General features: G+C 39.6%; 1 protein-coding gene across 13 annotated transcripts in view; it reads right to left on the bottom strand.

The window, feature by feature from the left end:
• Nucleotides 1-20,691, bottom strand: part of PPFIBP2 (PPFIA binding protein 2) — a 197,166-nt gene that overhangs the window by 59,010 nt on the left and 117,465 nt on the right. For 12 of the 13 annotated variants that reach the window (XM_067532155.1, XM_067532156.1, XM_067532157.1 and 9 more), the window contains 2 exons: nucleotides 20,410-20,523; nucleotides 3,974-4,105 (listed from right to left, as the gene is read on the bottom strand). In XM_067532155.1, the coding sequence (XP_067388256.1) occupies nucleotides 3,974-4,105; nucleotides 20,410-20,523 (246 nt within the window). Of the gene's footprint in view, nucleotides 1-231; nucleotides 270-3,973; nucleotides 4,106-20,409; nucleotides 20,524-20,691 lie in introns of those variants that run through there. The other variant, XM_067532162.1, reaches the window with a different exon arrangement.

Genomic DNA, 20,691 nt, shown 5'->3' on the forward strand with positions numbered 1-20,691 from the left:
GACTACAGAATACATGGAGCTGGGAAGAGTAATTACAAAGAAACAAAGCAGATTTTTCCCTAAACGAGAAGTGTAAATTGGTGTAAATCTGGAGTAGCTCCATTTAAGTTACTGCCTATATACCAAGGGGATGGATGTTTTAGAATACCTAAGACAGAGAGAGAGGTTAGTGAATTTACTTGTGATTTACACCAGTGTGAAGAAGATCAGAATTTGGCCCCAAGTCTTTACCAATCTGTCCATCAGGATTCAGTCAGATATAATGACAGCTGGAATCCATATTGTAACGTTGGCCAGTCCTGAAAGCTGTTTTGGAGCAGTTTTGAAAGCTGTTTGTTGAATATGGGACCACAGGCAGATTTTTTTTCTGAAATGGGATGAGTTATATATAAGTTACTAGTAGAAACTTGCCATGTGATCATTCTGGACCATAATCTAGTCTGTCATATAATTTATAATTACAGACATCCATGTCAAAAGAAATCCAATTCCAGAAAATAAATTAGTTGACCTCCATTCTACTAGCAGGTCAATTTGCACCCAGTACTAGCCAAGATGAGAACAATAGGCCCCTAAACCAGCCATTCTGCCATTTAGCCCCACCAACCTGGGCAGGTTCCTGACACAAATGGGTAGCCAAAATGATAACACAATTTTAAAATAACCCTAGGCAAATACATTCATGTGGGGAACAGCTTCCCTGTAACAGTCAATAAAACAGTACACATCTAGTTATGGGAAAGAAGCCAATTGCAAGTCTGTAGTAAAAGCCATGTAATGTCGTATTTCCCCTCCTTAATTCAATGGCTCATAATCTTCAATGCTTCCTCAGAGATTACAAAAATTTGGAATTGCTTCTTAATATTTATGTATTTTAATATCATGTACTTTACAGCTTTTCGTTTTTCCCAGCTAAAGTGAACCTGTTGACATTAATCCACCCCTAAGTGAGTGTGAAAGTTAACAGGCAGCAGAACCTCTGGAGAGACTGGGGGCCTGGAAAGGGGGCAGAAGGGAGATTTCCATTTTTTCTATTACAAAACATGGAAATCCTCTTAAAATTTACACTTACCTGAAATTCCCCTGCACTGCAGTAAATACAAAGCTAGACAAAACTAGTAGGGAAGATGGACAACTTCTTTGTGCAGGGGAGCATCTTAGAGGGTTTGGGCACATACTTTTCCAAACAAGCAAAAACTCTACAGAACCAACAGAGTCCCACTAACTGCACAGATTCTGGAAGCAAGATCAAAGGCTTTAAATATCTCCCCCTCCCTTTTAATCTCCAAAGGCATGCACATCAGCAAATTAGAGAAGTTATATGGTAGATGGGTATTTTCATGCTAAGGCCTTGATTCAGTAAAGCACAGGCTAACTTTTAAGCACATACTGAAGTCTTTTGCTGAACCAGGGCCTAAATATGTGCTGTTTTCAGAACTCTTCCTCCACCCAGCAGTGGTTTTATATTGTAGATAAAATGATGAAAAGCCTCTTTAACATATAGGAGAAGTTGCATAGCATGCAGTCTGGGTATTAGTTCCTTTACAGATTGCCACACTGTAGGTAACAAAACCAGTCTGCTTGAGCACCAGCTAATGCAGGTGGAACTGTATCCTTCATACACTGGATGACTGAGCGACCACATCCATTAGCAACTTTGCAATAACATAGCAGGGCAGTGGGGAGGGAAGTGTTTCTTTAGTCAAGCCCATCATCCTATCACAGTACTGCAAGTTAAACCCCTGGAAAGCACAGGCTCAGGCTTTGTGTAAAATCAGGATACTCTCCAGAGACCTTGATTTTCCATGTCTGGATTTTGTTTCATTCTCACAGTCATTGCCACAACAAGGCTTTTTTTTTTTTTTTTTTTTTTAATTAAAATGGTAAATTCCTATTGAGTGCTACTACCACAGGCTGGGATTTTCAAAGGAGACTAAGGGAGTTAGGGACCCACCTTCCACTGAATTTCAATGGGAGTTGGGGGCCTGCCTAACTCCCTTAGTCCCCTTTGAAAATCCCAGATTTAGTCTGTATTTGTCTTTGGCAGGAAACGGAGAACACTATTAACCTTTATGAGGCAGAACCAAGCCTAGGTTTTGCAAAACCCTTGGCTAAATTAGATGTGTGGAGCCCAGGCAGACTTTTGCAGGTATGGCTTGGCACAGGTAAAGGGTTGGCAGCTACTCTAGTTGTAAATTCCCGTCATGGCAATGCAGGAGTTTGGCAGCAACTTAAAATGGCTCTGGGATAAAATAGTGGTGCTGGGGTGGAGCACTACTCCCTCTGGGCAGAACCAACACAGTGTCCCATCAATCAATGTCACACCCAGCCCCAACCTAGAGCACAGTGAACGGCTGGCGTGTGGTATGGGGCTGCTTCAAAAAGGCAGTGGCTGATGAAGGCAGCCTCTTATTGCTGTGCCTCTTGCAGCTTCACCCACACTCCCATGCACCTACCTTATTCCAAATGTTTATTGCAGCTTCAATTTCATTTGACAGATGCAGCTACTACTGGGTGCATTATGTGCATTATGATTATTTTGCTCAGTCCGCATTGGTTTGCACACACTAGGTGGGCCACAGCGTGACTCTTCAAACATAAGCACAGATCACAGCCTCAGCTTTTCTTACTTTGGATACACAGAATCACAACTTTGGGTGTGGTCTCTTAGCAGCGGAATCAAACTGACCCTCACATTGGAGGTCAGGTCTCCCAACCCTAGAGCAGTTAATAGTTTGGCACATACTTTAAACCAATGTTTCTCAACTGTTGTCATCCAACTAGAACCTTCCCTCTCACTTAACAATATAGATGACAAAGGGGTTGCTGTTACCTTCTTGGCCTTCAGCCACTGCCAGAATGTATCCTTCTTAAGACTATTAAAGTTTCAGAAACCTTGGGAAGCTAAAATAAACCAAATCCCAAACGTGGAAGTGAACAGTAAATTACAGCTCCTCATAGCTAACCTAGATTGTAGGGTCAGTATGTGTCAAACCTGAATTTCAAATCTCTCCTAAGTAAACAGGGAACCAAACATTTTTCTGCTGCAATAAAGTGCAAACCTTGGTCCCAGAACACAGACCTAGTAATCTTCCCCCGGCAGGCTACGGTGCTCCATTGTGTTAGGGGCATAGCTCCTGCTCCCCGCTGAGGTGCAGGAAAGTTCTGTGGAGCTGTGCTCTGTGATGTGCATGGGTAGTGGATTTCCTGTATCTCCTGCAGGGCGCTCAGTGTCCTCACTCATTTGGCAGAAACGAAGGTTCTGCTCTGTCCACAGCCTCCCACACCTATCATGGAGTTTAGTATTTGCCCCAATGTAGATACCATTTCTTTTCACCAAGATTTCTCTTCATTTGACATTTATTGTGTAGCTGAAATTCTGCTCTCCCACCTCAGGTCTGGTGTTCATGACTGCATCAGAACCAGTACAGATCTACAGTGCAGAGACGGCATGGGACAGGGCCAGTGGATTGTGCTGAGTCACCGGCCATTCTTCTCCTCCCCCCCCCCCCCCCCCCCCACACACACACACACACACACACACACACACAAATGGAGAGCATATCAGCTGCATCAGCTGTGGTAGATCTGAAACTGCAATAGCAGCTGCAGAACTGGGGGAGGATTCCTATTCTGTGGAAGAGGAAGGATTAAGTGACTAACAATTTTAATGCATGCTTTTAGAATGGACTCTGGGTCTGACTAAAGAGGCACAGTAACATTTGAAGTTAGTAAGTATAAAAAGGAACACACACACACACACACACACACACACACACAAATACAGAGCCATATTCCACACTGAATCATAGTAACATCTAGGGCAGATTACCAAAGGTACAGACAGTGCTCTGTAAGCGGGAGGCTGCGGTTGCACACTTGTTCCAGCTCAAGTGCTTCTCAGAACTACTGTATAATGTATATGCAAGAGACTGAGCACCAGAAAGTAAACAATGAGCTAAGTAAGACTCACCTCAGCTTTGTTCTGCTTCTCTTCATATTCACTCTGTTCCTTTTCCATGCCAACCAACTTAATCTTCAGGTCTGAAACTTCTGTCATTAGATCTAGTTTCTGAGTTTCTAGTGACGTTCGACTTAGTAGCTCCTGAAACAACAGGAGAGTTTCCCCCCTAATTATTATTATTTGCATAAAACTCTAGCAGCGAACTAATGTATTACTAACACTTATGTGAACAAAAGTCCTTCCCCAATACAAATGCAAGATGATTCTATATCTTATTTAAGAGCCACATGCACTCAAAGGCATACAATAATTTAAAATTTTTAAAATTAAATGGTAATAAGGTTTTATTTTCAAGATTTTTTAAAATTAAACAATAATTAAACATTAATAAGTCACTAGAACCCAAGAGTTCTGAAGAAACTTGAATATAAAAATGCAGAAGTAACAACTGTAGTATGTAACCTATCACTTAAATCAGTCTCTGTACCAGATGACTAGTGAGTAGCTAATGTAACACTGATTAAAAAAAAAAAAAAAAAAAAAAAAAAAAAAGACTCCAGAGGGGATCCTGGCAATTAGAAGCCAGTAAGCCTAACTTCAGTACAAGACAAATAGGTTGAAACTATTGTAAACAACAGAACTATCAGACATATAAATAAACGCAATATGTTGGAGAAGAGTCAACACGGCTTTTGTAAAGGAAAATCATGCCTCACCAAACTATTAGAATTCTTTGAGGGGGGTCAACATGCATGAAGGCAAGAGTTATCCAGTCGATATAATGTACTTGGACTTTCAGAAAATGTTTGATAAGGTCCCTCACTAAAGCTCTTAAACAAAGTAAGCAGTCATGGGATAATAAGAAAGGTCCTCCAGTAACTGGTTAAAAGATGGGAAACAAAGGGACAGTTCTCACAGCTGGAGAGAGGTAAATAGCAGGGTCTCCAGAGGAGCTGTACTGGGTCCAGTCCTCTACAACATATTCATAAATGATCTGGAAAACAGGATGAACATTGAGGTTGCAAAGTCTGCAGAAGATACTAAATTATTCAAGATAGTTAAGTCCAGAGCTGAACATGAAGGGTTACACTGGGATCTCATAAAACTGAGTGATTGGGCAACAAAATGGCAGATGAAGTTCAATATTGATAAGTACAAAGTAATGCACATTGAAAAACATAAGCTTAACTATACATACAAAATGACGGGATCTAAATTAGCTGTTACCACTCAAGAGATCTGGAGTCATCATGAAAAGTTTTCTGAAAACATCTGCTCAATGTGCAGCAACAATCAAAAAAGCTAACAGAATGTTAGGAATCATTAGGAAAGCTCCATCCTCCCTGGAACCCGCTTTCAGGTAGTTAAAGGCTGCTATCAAATCCCCCCTCGTTCTTCTCTTCTGCAGACTAAACAAGCCTAGTTCCCTCAGCCTCTCCTCATAAGTCATGTGCTCCAGCCCCCTAGTCATTTTTGTTGCCCTCCTCTGGATTGCTCCTCCTCCTCTCCAATTTGTCTACATCTTTTCTGTAGTGGGGTGCCCCAAAACTGGACACAATACTCCAAATGTGGCCTCATCAGTGCTGAATAGAGGGGAATAATCACTTCCCTCGATCTGCTGGCAATGCTCCTACTAATGCAGTCCAATATGCCGTTAGCCTTCTTAGCAATAAAGGCACATTGTTGATTCACATCCGGTCTTTTGTCCACTGTAACTCCCAGATCCTTTTCTGAAGAACTGCTGCCTAGTCTGCCCCCAGTCTGTAGCTGTGCATGGGATTCTTCCGTCCAAAATGCAGGACTCGGCACTTGTCCTTGTTGAATCTCATCAGCTTTTTTTTTTGGCCCAATCCTCCAATTTGTCTAGGTCACTCTGTATCCTATCCCTATCCTCCAGGGTATCTATCACCCCCCCCCCCCATCTTAGCATCATCTGCAAACTTCCTGAGTGTGCAATCCACCCCATCCTCCAGATCATTAATGAAGATGTTGAACCAAACTGGCCCAGCACCGACCCCTGGGGCACTCCACTTGTTATTGGCTGCCAACTAGACACTGAGCCATTGATCACTATCCATTGAGCCCAATGATCTAGCCAGCTTTCTATTCACTTTATAGTCCATTCATTCAACCCATACTTCTTTAACTTGCTGATAGGAATGCTGTGGGAAACGGTATCAAAAGCTTTGCTAAAGTAAATGTATATTATGTCTACCACTTTACCCCACGTCCACACAGCCAGTCATCTCCTCATAGAAGGCTATCTGGTTGGTTAGGCATAACTTGCTCTCGGTGAATCCATGCTAACTATTCCTAATCAACTTCCTCCTCTCTTCCAAGTGCCTCAAAATGGATTTCTTGAGGATCTGCTCCATGATTTTTCCAGGGACCGAGGTGAGGCTGACTGGTCTGTAATTCCCCAGTTCCTCCTCCTTCCCTTTTTTGAAGATGGGCACTATATTTGCCTTTTTCCAATTATCCAGGACTCCCCCAATTGCCACGAGTTTTCAAAGATAATGGCCAATAGCTCTTCAATCACATCAGCCAATTCCCTCAGCAGCCTCGGATGCATTGCATCCGGCCCCAAGAACTTGTGTATGTCCAGCCTTTCTAAATAGTCCTGAACCTGTTCTTTCAGCACTAAGGGCTGCTCACCTCCTCCCCATTCTATGCTGCCCAGTGCAGTAGTCTGGGAGCTGACCTTGTCTGTGAAGACGGAGGCAAAAAAAGCATTGATTAAAAGAGTGGTGTCACGCTGGTGAGATTGGGCGGGAGGAGGGGGGCATTTATTATATTATTTAACATCAATATGTCAAAATCATAATAATTCATGTGAGATATGCCATGTCAGGTACTGTTAGAAAGGCTATAATGTGCTAAGTAAGATGATGATGTTTATGTTCACGTGTTATATATGTAATGGAAGTTATGGATATGTTTGATATATCTGTATTTCAAATTGTCCTGTGCCTGGGCGACACCCCAGACAGGATGGCTGCAGCACTAGCCTGCTTAATGGCCCATTAAGGAAATTCACAGGTACAATGGGCCCAGAAGGAGAAGCCAGGATAAACCTGATGAGTCACCAGGACTTACTCATGTGATTCTAGACTCCATCTTGTTCCTGTAAAATTCCACGAGCAGCATGGCAAAGACCAAAGGACATAAAAGGCAGCAGCCTGAGATCCATTTTGTCTTTCAGTCTCTGTCTTCAGTCTTCACCTACCTCTGGATCAACTCATCTACAGTGGAACTGAACTGAAGCTGTGAAACAAAGGACTGAGACCCATCCAAGTACTGGCTGTACACCAGAGGGACTATACAAGCCTGCAAACTCCACAATTCTTCTAGAAACATGATATATATGGACTTTCCAATCATTTGTATGTATCTGATTGCTTTAATCGTTTAACATTTCTCTTATAGCCTGTTTCTTTCTTTTTATAATAAACCTTTAGTTTTAGTTACTAAAGGATTGGCTGGCAGTGTGGTATTTTGGGTCAGATCCAAACTTATATTGATCTGGTACTGTGGCTGACCATTTGGGGTCAGGAGAAACCTTTTTGGTAAAGAGCATGGAGTTTAAATAACTGGTCTCTTTACTGGACCTAGTGGCTGATTGGGAGCCAGAGACTGAAATGCAGTAAAGGGGGCTGTGTATATTTTATTTTGGCTTCTTGATAACCAGTGTGGGGAATCAGAAGCACTGTTTGTGGCTGATTGGGAAGTCTGACTTCAGTGCCATCACCAGTGTTGGGAGAATCTGCTCTCTTTTTACAGCTTGCCCTGACCTTGGCATTTTCAGGTGGCTATCCTAGGCACGGATGGGTTACAAGTGGGACTGCTCAATTTAGAAGAGAGACAATTAAGGGGGGATATGAGAAAGTTCTACAAAATCATGAATGATGTGGAGAAACGGAATAGGGAAATGTTATTAATCCCTTCACATAACACAAGAACTAAGGGTCACCTGATTAAATTAATAGGTAGCAAGTTTAAAACAAACTTAAGGACAACTTCTTCCCCCAATGCATAGTCAACTTGTAGAACTTGTTGTCATGACATGTGCAGAAGGCTGACAGTATAACTGGGTTAAAAAAAGAATTAGATAAGTTCATGGAAGATAAGTGCATCAGTTGCTATTAGCTGAGATGGTCAGGAATGCAACCCCATACTCTGGGTGTCCCTAAACCTCCGACTGCCAGAAGATGGGACTGGATGATGGAGATGGATCACTCAATAATTGCCCTAGACTGTTCATTCTCCCTGAAGCTTCTGGCATTTGCCACTGTAAGAAACAGGATTCTGGGCTAGATGGACCACTGGTCTGACTGAGTATGGCCATTTTTATGCACTCACTGATTATAATTTAAAACACATGATGCATTGCATACAAGTTTGAAATAAACATTTATTACTGTTGGAAAAAGTAACTATTATATATATTTTTACTGGAATAGTGGCAGATTTATAAAATATTAGAGGGAAAACATTTTCAAATTCACCAGAATGCTCTATGCAGAAGAAAACAACTGAAAAGGGATTGTTTTGCTACGGCAGAAAAATCAAGGAACTTGACTGCAACTGAAAGAGGAAGGAAAGCAATCTTTTCTAACCTCTCCACTGTATGTATCCTTCCAAGGATGTCAATGAATTTTGCAGCCATTTTTCCTAACTGTTCTTCCATGTAAGCTACTAAAGAACATTTTTTTCAGGAGAATTTGTATGTCTGAACTATTTCATGGCCTAGACATCAAGCTGGAGGAGTACGTGGAAGTTGAATAAGCACAAACACATAATCCTACACAAATCTTCAGATGACACAGTAGAAAGCAGTGCATCAGATAAAATCTTTTCATAGAATTTTCTGCAGTCCTGTGGCTGAGAGTCTGAATTCCAGACCACTCACCCAGACAGAAACTGCTTTTAATATTACAATGCAATGATTTAGGCCTGGTCAACACTTACCTAAATTCTGATCTCAGTTACGTGGACTAAATCCAGAGGAATTTCACTGAAGTCAGCATAGCTCTTCTGGATTTACACTGATGTTACTGAGATCAGAATCTGGTCCAAAAATATTATGTATGTACAATATGGTTTAGAAACAAGGAAGGACTTTGAAAAAGCAAAGCAAACAAAAATTTTGAAGTTATACTGTTTATTTAAGACCCAAATTTGATCCACCGCAAATACCGTTTTAATCTGGTGGAGAATATTGTCTGGATTAAAAACAGTAATTGACTGTCCTCTGTGCTGCAGCAGCAATCATCTAAACCACTCACTATTCCCATAAATTGTGCCCATTCCTGCCTGCATTGCCAATGGCATTTGGGCACAGGAAAATAAACAGAGCAGGAACTGTGTGTTTTATGCTTCTGCCTATGCAGCCCTTATAGTGTTGCATCTGTCTGCTGCTGAATTATTTCACTGAGTTACATCTGATTATTTCTTTTGTTTGTTTCAATATTTATAGTTTAATATTTTATTGATCTAATGTTGTGCAGAAACTTTGTTCCAAGAATCATCCAATATCATTTCAGTAGTGAATGTTTTTTTCACCACAAATTCAGTTTTCAAAGCTGTGAGCCAAAAACTTTATAATATATAAAACATTAAAGCTATCCTTAGCTTTTTCAGTCTTCCTGGAAAGCAAGGATAAAGGACCACAAATACAGCATTTTGTAAAGGATCAATGACCAGAGGTATATGCTACCCCAAAATGGAGCAGGCTTTACTACTGCAACTTTAAATGACAATTTTAACTTCAAAAAGGGAAACTATACAAAAATGAGGAAACGTGTTAAACAGAAATTAAAAGGAAAAGTCTCAAAAATGAAATGCCAGCAAGCTGCATGGAAACTATTTAAAACACCATAATAGAGGCTCAAACTAAATGTATACCGCAAATTAAAAAAAAGTGAGAGGACCAAAAGCATGCCAACATGGCTAAACAGCAGAGTAAAAAAGAAGTTAGAGGCAAAAAGTCATCCTTTAAAAACTGGAAGTTAAATCCTACTGAGGCAAATAGAAAGGAGCATAACTCTGGCAAGTCAAGTGTAAAAGCATAATTAGGAAGACCAACAAAAAAATCTGAAGAGCAACTAGCAAAAGACACACACAAAAGTTTTGCTATTAACTTTTAAGTACACCAGAAGCAGGCAGACTGTCAAACAATCAGTGGGGCCACTGGACAACTGAGGTGCTAACTTAGCGCTTAAGGAAGAGAAAGTCATTGCAGGGAATCTAAATGAACTCTGCATCAATCTGCAATGCACAGGATATGAGGGAAATTCCTCATCAAAGCCATATTTTTAAGTGATTAATCTGAGGAACTGCCCCAGATTGTCCAAAACCTCCTTTATTGACACCTCAAACTGATAAATTAAGCAGTAATAAGTCACCATGACCAGATGGTATTAACCCAAGAGTTCTGAAGGAACTCAAATATGAAACTATAGAACTATAAACTGTGTTATGTCACTTATCACTTAAATTGGCTTCTGTACCAGAAAACTCAAGGGCATCTAATGTAATGGAGATTTTTTAAAAAGGCTTCAGAGGCAGTCCTGGCAATTACAGGCTGGTAAGCCTAACTTCAGTAGCAGGTAAATTGGTTGAAACTATAGTAAAGAATAGAATTATCCGACACATAAGTGAACATGATATGAGTCCACATGACTTTTGTAAAGAAAAATCATGCCTTACCAATCTATTAGAATTCTTTGAGGGTGTCAACAAGCATGTGGAGATGGGTGGTCCAGCTGATACAGTGTAGCTGGGCTTTCAGAAAGCCTTTGATAAGGACTCACATGAAAGGCTCTTAAGCAAACTAAGTAGTCATGGGGTAAGAGTGAAGGTTCTCTTATGATCAGTAACTGATTTAAAGACAAGAAACAAAGGTAGGAATAAAAAGCCATTTTAAACAATGGAATGAAGGAAGTAGCAGGGTCTCCCAAGGATCTGTATGGGGACTTGTGCTGTTCAACATATTTATAAATAGTCAGGAAAAGTGGGTAAGCAGTGAAGTCGCAAAGATTGCAGATTACATTGAATTACTCAAGATAGTTAAATTCAAAGGGATCTCACAAGACTGGGTGACAAAATGGCAGATAAAATTCAATGTTGATAAGTGCAAAGGAATGCATATTGGAAAACATAATCCAAACTTCATACAACTTGATGAGATCTAAATTAGCTGTTACAACTCAAGAAAGAGATATTAGAATCATCATGGCTAGTTCTTTAAAACCATCTGCTCAATGTGCAGCAGCAGTCAAAAAAGCTACAGAATATTAGGAGCTATTAGGAAAGGAAGAGACAATAAGACAGAAAACATCATAATGCCTCTAAATAAATCTATGGTATGCTCACACCTTGAATGCTGTACACAGTGCTGGTCACCCCATATCAAAAAAGGTATACTAGAATTAGAAGTAGTACAGAGAGGGGCAATAAAATGATTAGGGACATGGAACAGCTTCTATAAAAGGAAAGATTAAAAAGACGGGCTTTCCACATCCCTGAACGATGCAGTTATACCGACTTATCTCCCGAAATACCTTCTCCTATAGAATAGCTACCGCCTCTTGGAGAGGTGGAGTACCTATGCCACCAGGAGAAGCTCTCCCGTTGGTTTAGGTAGCATCTTCACTAAGCACTACAGCAGTGCTGCTGCCTCAGTGCAGCTGCGCCACTATGCTCTACATGTAGACAAGCCCTGGGACAGTTCAGTTTAGAAAAGAGATGACTGAGGGGGGATATGAGAGAGGTCAACAAAATCATGAAGGGTGTGGAGAAACTGAATAGGGTAGTGTTATTTACCCCTTTACATAACACAAGAACAAGGGGTTACCCAATGAAATTAATACGCAGCAGTTTAAAAACAAACATAAGGAAGTACTTCTTATGCACAGTCAACCTGTGGAACTTGTTGGCATAGCATGCAGTGAAGGCCAAAAATATAACTGGGTTCAAAAAAAGATTAGGTAAGTTCATGGAGGATAGTCCATCAACGGCTATTAGCAAAGATTGTCAGAGATGCAATTCCATGCTCTGCGTGTCCCTAAACCTCTGTCTGCCAGAAGCTGGGACTAGACAATGGAATGAATCTTTCGATAATTGCCCTGTTCTGTTCATTCCCTCTGAAGTATCTGGCAGTAGCCAGTGTCTGAAGACAGGATATTGGGCTAGATGGACCATTGGTCTGACCTGTATGGCCGTTCTTATGCAACTCTGTTATCTTACTGTGAACTTGGTATGAAGTAATGAACTACATTTTAAAGAGTCTAGAACACTAGGTCTGCTGCAACTGTTGCACTTTCGCTTTCGAATATAAACCTTTGTTTGACAGACTTCACTTACTGTTTAACTGAAATGTTTAGAATATTTTTTGAGTTTGACATCAGTTTGACATTCTTTTATTGCTGTTAAGAACCATTTTACAGTGGAAACACAACTTAAAAAATTTCTGCATAAAAAAACCTGTGTAATGATGCAATACAAGATCTCTCCTTAGAATACACTGTATAGTATTTCCCTTATGAAGGATTTTGTCACAGTTACTCATGTAAAACAGTATGCCTTATCCAATCAGTGGTCCCATGTTGATTTTAATGGTTCTGCTTGAGCAAGAAGGTGCTACTCAATGTGATAAGTGACTATTTTACACCAGCTGAGGCTGTCCTGGAGCTAAAAAGTCTATAACTTTTAGTTTGAGAGGAAGCAAAGTTTAAAGTAAATGTCACTTCTTGAAATGGGTAACATCTGGAAGCAATTACTTTCATCTTCTAACAGATGATTTCAGTGACCAGTGCAACAGCAGAATATAACCCATTTTATTACAGAGAAATTAGAGAGTATTTCAGTGGTATAAATGCAATTTGAAACCAGTTTGAATAAATATACAGTTATAAGAAAAGAACATACAAATTTGTGTTGTTGGTTTTCAAGTAAAAAGATACTACATGAGATGTAGAAGGATAATTTGGGCTGCAGAGGTTTTAGGAGGATCTTTGAAGAGCCAAAGGGTGGTGTAAAAATAGAACATAGTCTACAAGGATGTCTTGTTTTTAAAATTTAATTTTTAAAACAACTAACCAACATCTTCACTTCTCTTTTAAAAAAACACCACTAGTATTTCTTTTAACTGATCAACAAAGCAATTTGTTTCAAAAGTGACTTTTGCTCCTTAAAAACGAAAGAAAATGTTATTTCAGAGAAGAATGACTATAAAGACAAACCACGCACAAGCTGTGACATTACGTACAACATACCGATCAATGCATAGCCAAACTCAAACACGCATCCTATTCTAAATACAGATTTATTTCTGAAATGCTCAGAGTACATTGTATAAATTAGTATTTTTGATTTTTACATTAAAACATGCCTTTTAATAATTCCAGTGAAATCTGGGCATGTGCTATTGCCCTATTTCAAATTCACACAGCAGATTTAGCTGGCTTGCAAAGGCACAGATCTTGTAAAGTTGTTATAAGAAGGTTTCAAATGAAATAGGATAAATTAGAAGAGAGGCCTCTGCAGACTGTCCATATAGCCCAAAATAATATAAGTATAGGAAGTTCCAGAATATTCAGTAGCTGTACCCTATAAGGACAGGAGGAAAGTCATGCTATACATTAATAAAGAAATCTTATAGAAGAGTCTCAGTTAGATAAGGAAAACTATTCTGCGCTATTCTACACTGTATGTAATACTCTGTTGAAGAGACACAGTTTGTACTTTTCATTCTTAATTAAAGCAGTTTTGAAACAAAATGGTTAGAAGAGACACAGTTTATACTTTTCATCCTAAAGTAAAGCAGTTTTGAAACAAAATTGTTAAAGACCTACCTGGTTAGTAAAATTCAGCAAGAACCACCACTAATGAGGACCGCACTTTTCAAGTGCTGTGTGTCAGCTGTGGTAGAAATAAGATATTTGCTTAACTCAAACACAGCTGAGAGCAACGTACATGTGTAATCTCCATGAAATAGTGCAAGACAGTAGCAGACAGCGAATTACAGCTCTCCAATTCGCCATTTGCACATTATCTAGCCAAGCGAATGGAAAGTATTTAACTTGCCAATACTCCAACTGTTTGAATAGTCTTTGCATATATGTGTGAAGAACAGAACAGTACCTATATTAAATGTAAACTAGGAAAAGGTTGTAATGTTCACCTATGAAGATAGCCACATAATTAGCTAGTATGCTACTATAAACTCACCAACAACCAAAAAGGAACAGAATATACCACAATTTAAAACTCTCGCACCAAGACAGCTGCTAACGAGTACCGGCTGCAAACTGTAAACAAGAGTTGAAACTTGTCTGCATTCAGGTATCTTGGATAATTGAAAGTTGATAGTACGACTTTTTCTGGGCAGCAAAACTCCCATTTAGTGAATAGTTATTTCAGGTTTACAACATCATAAATGAGATAGGAATCTGGCCCACTTTGATACAGGAAAGATAATAGCGAGGATGGAACAATTACGGGTAACGGTGCATCACACACACAAGTTGCTGCCCTCATACCATTTCTCCTTGCATTTTTGAGTCCCTAGTTCCTGTGGGAGGCACTATGCTCTCCAACGGAATTCTGGCCAGCCCTTCCAAAGTTACAGGACAGAGTTCTATACATCCGCCCCATGCCTCTTAAACCTATGCAGTGACTGGCTGGAATCTCGCCCCAAGAGGAGAAAGGACATAAATTCAGACCCATTTGTGTTCAAGACTTTATTTTCTATTTATATTCTCAAGTGACAGTGTCATGAAGACAGTATGATTCATCCATGACTCTCTGGCAATAGACTTCATGGGAAACACCTCTTGTCAGAACGTTATGGGGACTACCTGGACAAACTACACAGAATCCTCTGGATGGATAATTGCTGATCATATGCCAAATGCAGGATGGCTGTGAATGGCAGTGGAATCATATGGTCCAAGCATGGGCAGGAGTTGGGACTGAGGTCAGGAAGGAGAACAACATGCTGAAACTGATACACTCCCACTGACTTAAATTAAACCAAAAAAATTATCTACAACTTCAGGCACCGTTCTGCAACATGCAGGGCATGAGTGGAGACTAGCATCTACTCAAACAAGACAGGTGGTAAAGGAGCAACTATTCAGTAAATAGTTTTAGAATGCTTTTACCAGCAATGGTTACCTTAGAAATGCACATATAAACAGAAGAGTTCCAGAGGGGTAGCTGTGTTAGTCTGTATACAGCAAAAACACTACCTACTGAAATTAAAATTGTAAGTCTTTAAAGTGCTACAGAACTCAAGTTGTTTTGACATATAAAGAGAGAGCTTCAAAGGTCAATTTCCTTATCAATGAACAAACAAACTGTTTTCTTTTTCCAAACTGATCCAAGTAGATCTGAAGATTTACAGAACTTATTCATAAAGTTCAAACTTTTTGAGTGTTCAGTACTACTAAGTGAGCAATGAGAATTTAAGCTATATGGGTGATATTTTGCTTCTGTTTTCAAACCCTCACCCATCTATTGTACATTTACATAATGTAGATAGCAAGTGCTCCCAGAGTTAACATAGTGAAGGTCATCTCTCCTTCTCAAAAGACATCATTTCCTTTGCACACTTTCCTGGAACAAAGCATCCTAGAATGCCACAGATCCATGAACTAGTATGGCACAGATACACACCACTCATCTCTAAAATATGCAGTGACTTAGAAAATCAAACAGACACAATTTAATATTTCTCTGGAGCAAACCAGATATGCTAAAAATGAACAATCACCGAGAACCAGCTATCGTCTTACTATTATTCCAGTTCTTATCCCTGAAACAAACAGATTCCATTTTAAATAAAACCATTTTATAGCGTTTATATGGGAATGGAAAAAACCCCAAACTAGCCCTGAGGAATCAAGCCCTTTTTCCTCTTGGAAGATTAAGTCTACCACAGTCCTGTTTGTATTCATTTTCTTGGTCAACCTTGGATAATCACCTCCAAGGCTAATTAGGACAGTAGACAATCTTCAACAGTGAGTTGGAGCAGAGACTTTGTACCCTGCCTCACCCTTCATAATTTATCTGCAGATGGACAATATAACTACCACATTTTAATTTTGTTCAATCTATCTATGTATTAAAGCCTCATCTAAAACAAAGACCTGCACTGGCACTGCCAAAACACACATTCACACACACACTCTCTCGCCCCCCCCCCCCTTTTTTTTTTTTTTTGGTGACGAAGAGGATAGACACCGGAATCTCTTGTACTGAATTTGCATCAAAACTAATTTTAAGAAACATGCAGCATTTCAGTACAAATTTCTTCTCAGGCAGAATGGAACGTATATTTAGGGCCTATCCGAAGTACTAAAGTCAACAGAAGTTTTTCCACTGATTTCAATGGATTTTTGAAAAGCTCTATCTGTTAAGTGCCGTAAAAGAAAAAATAAGATAAACAAAGAAAATTACCCCAATCACTCTCATGATTCTCTTCTTCATTCCTCACAACACAAAATAATGTTTTCGAAATTTAAGGCCAAATCTAAAATGCACTGAAATCAGTTCAAAGACTCCAGTTGTTTTCAGAGGACTTTGAAACAGCTGATACAGCTCTTAGGCTATGAATCAAGTTCTAGTAAAAGCACAGCCACCATTACAAGTTTCCTAAAGAAAACATGAGAAGTTGATTTTGACAGAGTCGCATGCCAGACTATTCTTCAGAACCCAAGCTGTTCCACTAGACTCTGTACTGTCATCCTTTACAAGAAAAGGAAGGAAATTTTGACTAATTCTAATACACAAAGAGCAGCTTATTTTTAAACCGCTGTTTGTAGTGTTTGCACTGTAGCTTTAAAGCAGAGTTCAAAATAATCACTCAAGGACCCTAGCCAATGGCCCCGCCCTTACATCGTGGGCGAGTCTCTGCTAGTCTGGGTCCAGATGGCATGCATTTTGCAAGGTAGTATTACATACTGGTGCTGCAGTGATATAATCAGATATTTTACTAAAGAAACTTCATAAACCCATACTTAAGCAAGCTCAATACAAAAATAGACAACATCTAAGTGTAGTACTTTTGGAGCACAAGAAACTTTGGGAGAAAACTCATATTGTATTATCTTTTGGAAAATAAAATTAAAAAGCCAGAATGCATTCTGGACCAACATATATTATTGTTATTTTCACAACTGAAAACATGCCAGTCTACAGTGCATTTTGGCAGATTGATTCTGTTAATACATGCTAAGTTTTTCCAAGCATGGAAAATACCTTTTCATTTACTATTTAACACTACAAAGAAAGAGAAAGTGAACTGATATTCACTAAGATAGAGTCAATGCAATTCAACATACTATAAGCTGAGCAATCCAAATATAAATTAAGGCTGGTATTTTCAAATAAACCTGAGATGACAACACAAGTATTGCTGAAAGGCAAGGGGAGTTGTACTATTAACTCCCTTAGATGTTTTTGAAAACCTAAAACTTGAGTTCAGTGGGACTACTTGCATAGTTAAAGTTTAGCGCATGTATAAATCTTTGCACAGTTAGGACCTAGATTAAAAACCAGTGTCTGGAAAATTAAACTGAAGGTAAAATTTCCTAATGTCTAATACATTAAGAGACTCCCATCCTCCAGGCTGTTTAAAAAAATAATATAAAATAAATAAATCCCCAGTTTATGCCTATTCTCACTGTACACTCCAACCCAGAAACAATAGTAGTCGTAACAAAAATGCAGACCCTGTATAGAAAGCACAGGTTTAATTTAAACAAAGCAAACCCTGCCTGCAATAGTTTAATAATAGACTTGGAGACAGATCTCCTGTGATCTCTTCTGGTTTCTGTCACTGCCTTGTGGTGTATGATCTTGGGCAAATCTCTTAGGGCCTGATCCTGCAATGAGCATCATGAAGACATTAAGGTCCACTGACATGTAACTCATTGCAGAAAGCAGGGTTTAAAAGTCTCTGTGCTTCAGTTTACCCAAGAGTTAAATAGTTGTAATGTTAAACATCTCACATGGGTGCTTTGAAGATCAGTCAAAAATGCTTATAAAAGACTGAGATCATCAGAAAAAAGCTCATGCCTGTTCAAATTATTCTTACAAAATGTAAGCACTTGTAATGCTGCCAAGGATTAAATTTTAGGTACTTTGTACTTTATTTTAAGATAGACCTTGCTTTTGGCATTTTCTAACTTTTGTTGGTTTACTTTAGATCTTTTCCAGTCACATCCTATACAGCAAACCACAAAACCACCTGCTTAATCGTGTGCTTAAATCCATCTTGTTCAGTGAAGCACATGCTTTATCTTAAGCACGTATTTAGGTACCACTGATTTCCAGTGGATTTAAACACTTGCTTCAGAGTTTTCCTGATTCAGGTCCTTAATCCACAACTTCTCCTGGGAACACTGCGAGCAGATAATTTTCCAGTAAAGAGGAATGGTCAGCAATTTTAATGCAAATCTTGGATTTTGAAATCTATCTTTGGACAGATTGGATTCACTGATCTTGGATCTATATTTGCTTTGAAACTGAAAAAAAAATCCTCTCCAATCTGGTTAGAAATGCTTTTATGCTATTTCTGATGTTTCACATTCTAAATAGCTACCGTTCTTTTCTAGAGGTTTGCCTCCTGAATAGAAAGAAAACCATAGGTGTTAAAAGTTGGTATTTTTCAAAACCTAGCACAGTTTATATGGGTGAATCCAACTTCCCCCAGCTTGAAATGTTTGGGACCACTAACACTACCAAGAAATCCTGTTGGCTAAAAGGTGCATATGAAAATTGTGATTTTAAACAGACACATGATACAACTACACTGGATGTAGACTGCCACCGTTTGCTGTTTATATTTGTGTACCAGAAACACTATCATTAAGGATACGATTTAGTTACGGGGTTCACAGCGATCATGGATTCCATGACTACTGGACCTCCGTGACATCTTTGGCTTCAACTGTGGCCGGGGTTGAAGCCAGTGCTATGCATTCCGCCGCCTCCCCCATGGCTGTGACCAAGGCTAGAGACATGTTGTGTGCACCCTCTCCCCCCTTGAGGCTGCACTTAGGGCTGTGCGCACCCTCCCCACCTCGTGGCTGTGACTGGGGCTAGAGCCGGGCTATGTGCGGTACCCCACCCTCCCCCGCCGCAGCTACGGCTGTGCAACCCCCCTGCGGCTGCAGCCAAGACTGTGCGGTCCGCCGGTGGGGCTCCCCCAAGAGCTGCGGCTGGGGTTGCAGTTGGGACTGTGTGTCCCTCCCCCGCAGCTGCGGGCCAGAGCCATGGCTCTGTGCCCCCCTCTGTGGCAGTGGGGCTTCGCCCCAGGGGGCTCCAGCTGTCCTTCCTCCCCCCCAGCTTTGCTCCCTGGTTATTTTTAGTAAAGTCACAGACAGCTCCCTGAATTTTTGTTTATGGCCTTGACCTGTCTTGACCTGTCTGGGACTTTTACTAAAAATAACTGTGACAAAATCTTAACCTTAACTATCAAAAACATGAAGAAAGTCTATATACATGAAGACAATGTAATTATGTAAAGTCAGTCATATTTTGTATTATCTAAAATGTTAAGTGTATATAGCACTTTGAGATCAAAACAGATAAGCTCACCAATAATTAATTTTGCCCTACAAATCTACAACCTTAATTTCAAGAACTATCTGATCTTTTTCTAAATATCTATCATCTAAATTACCTGTAGACACTCAGCATTTTCAGAATCTCTTGCTGGTAGGCATGGAAAATTGCAGAGAGCAACTTCTTCAGAGTCTTTGTCACTTCGAAACTGTCACTGCTGTCTGAAATGCTTAACCATATTTACTTTATGGTGTATTCTACTCTCTCATCCCCTGTTGTGAAATGGCATGGGTGGGTTAAATCAAACAGCAAACTGAGAACTGTGGTTTTGTAAGCAAATGTTAGAAGTAAGGAAAAAACAGCTTTATATAGTAGCTGAGAGAAAAAAAAGAAAGCTCATACAGATGAAGAGAGAGAATGTTAGCCTAATTCATTTCAACCTCAAATGAGTTTAAAATTCAACTTCAAACCAAACCACATGAAAGCAGGAGACAGTTTTAAAGCAGTACACATTATAGAATTAACCCTACAGAAACTAGTATTTTGTTACTTAGCCTGTCTAACCAGTTATTCAACCATCTCCAGCCCTCCTCCAGCTTTAGTTTGCTGAAGCATTATGAATAATATACAATGGTTTCATTTTACATGCTTACTGCTTACAGCGTTATACAACAGACCGGTAAAATCCATGTACGCAAGGAAAGCAAACAAACATTTATTATGAAAATATTGTTCCAGGCAACGGAGAAGATAAAAGGAGATAAAACTCTTCTATGTCCATTTACTCAGGGCATTACAGAGTCAGAAGCATGCATTCATGTTCCTCTGTCTTGAAAAAGATTGCATAAGAAACCTCCCACACTAGATTTTACCTGTTGAAGCATTTCTTCAGTAGCATTAAGTTTCAGCTGATGCCCCTCGAGACAGACTTCTAGGTCCCGGATTTTCTCTCCTTGTGCCTCCACCTGATCAGTGAGGACACTCACCTGTAATTTGAGAACAAGGCAAGGAGAACACTTTTGAACTGGCTGCAAATAAATGTCAGCTAAACCTTATTAATCAAATAGTCCAGCACACAATGTATTTTTATATCCAGTCTGTCACTGAAAGTCTTTAAAAGTTTCACATTCCTGAATATCATATCATCTTCTTCT

This window comes from Emydura macquarii, unplaced genomic scaffold, assembly GCF_026122565.2.
Source record: "Emydura macquarii macquarii isolate MOO-44397 ecotype Brisbane River unplaced genomic scaffold, CSIRO-AGI_Emac_v2 contig_3240, whole genome shotgun sequence".
NCBI classification, from domain to species: domain Eukaryota; kingdom Metazoa; phylum Chordata; order Testudines; family Chelidae; genus Emydura; species Emydura macquarii.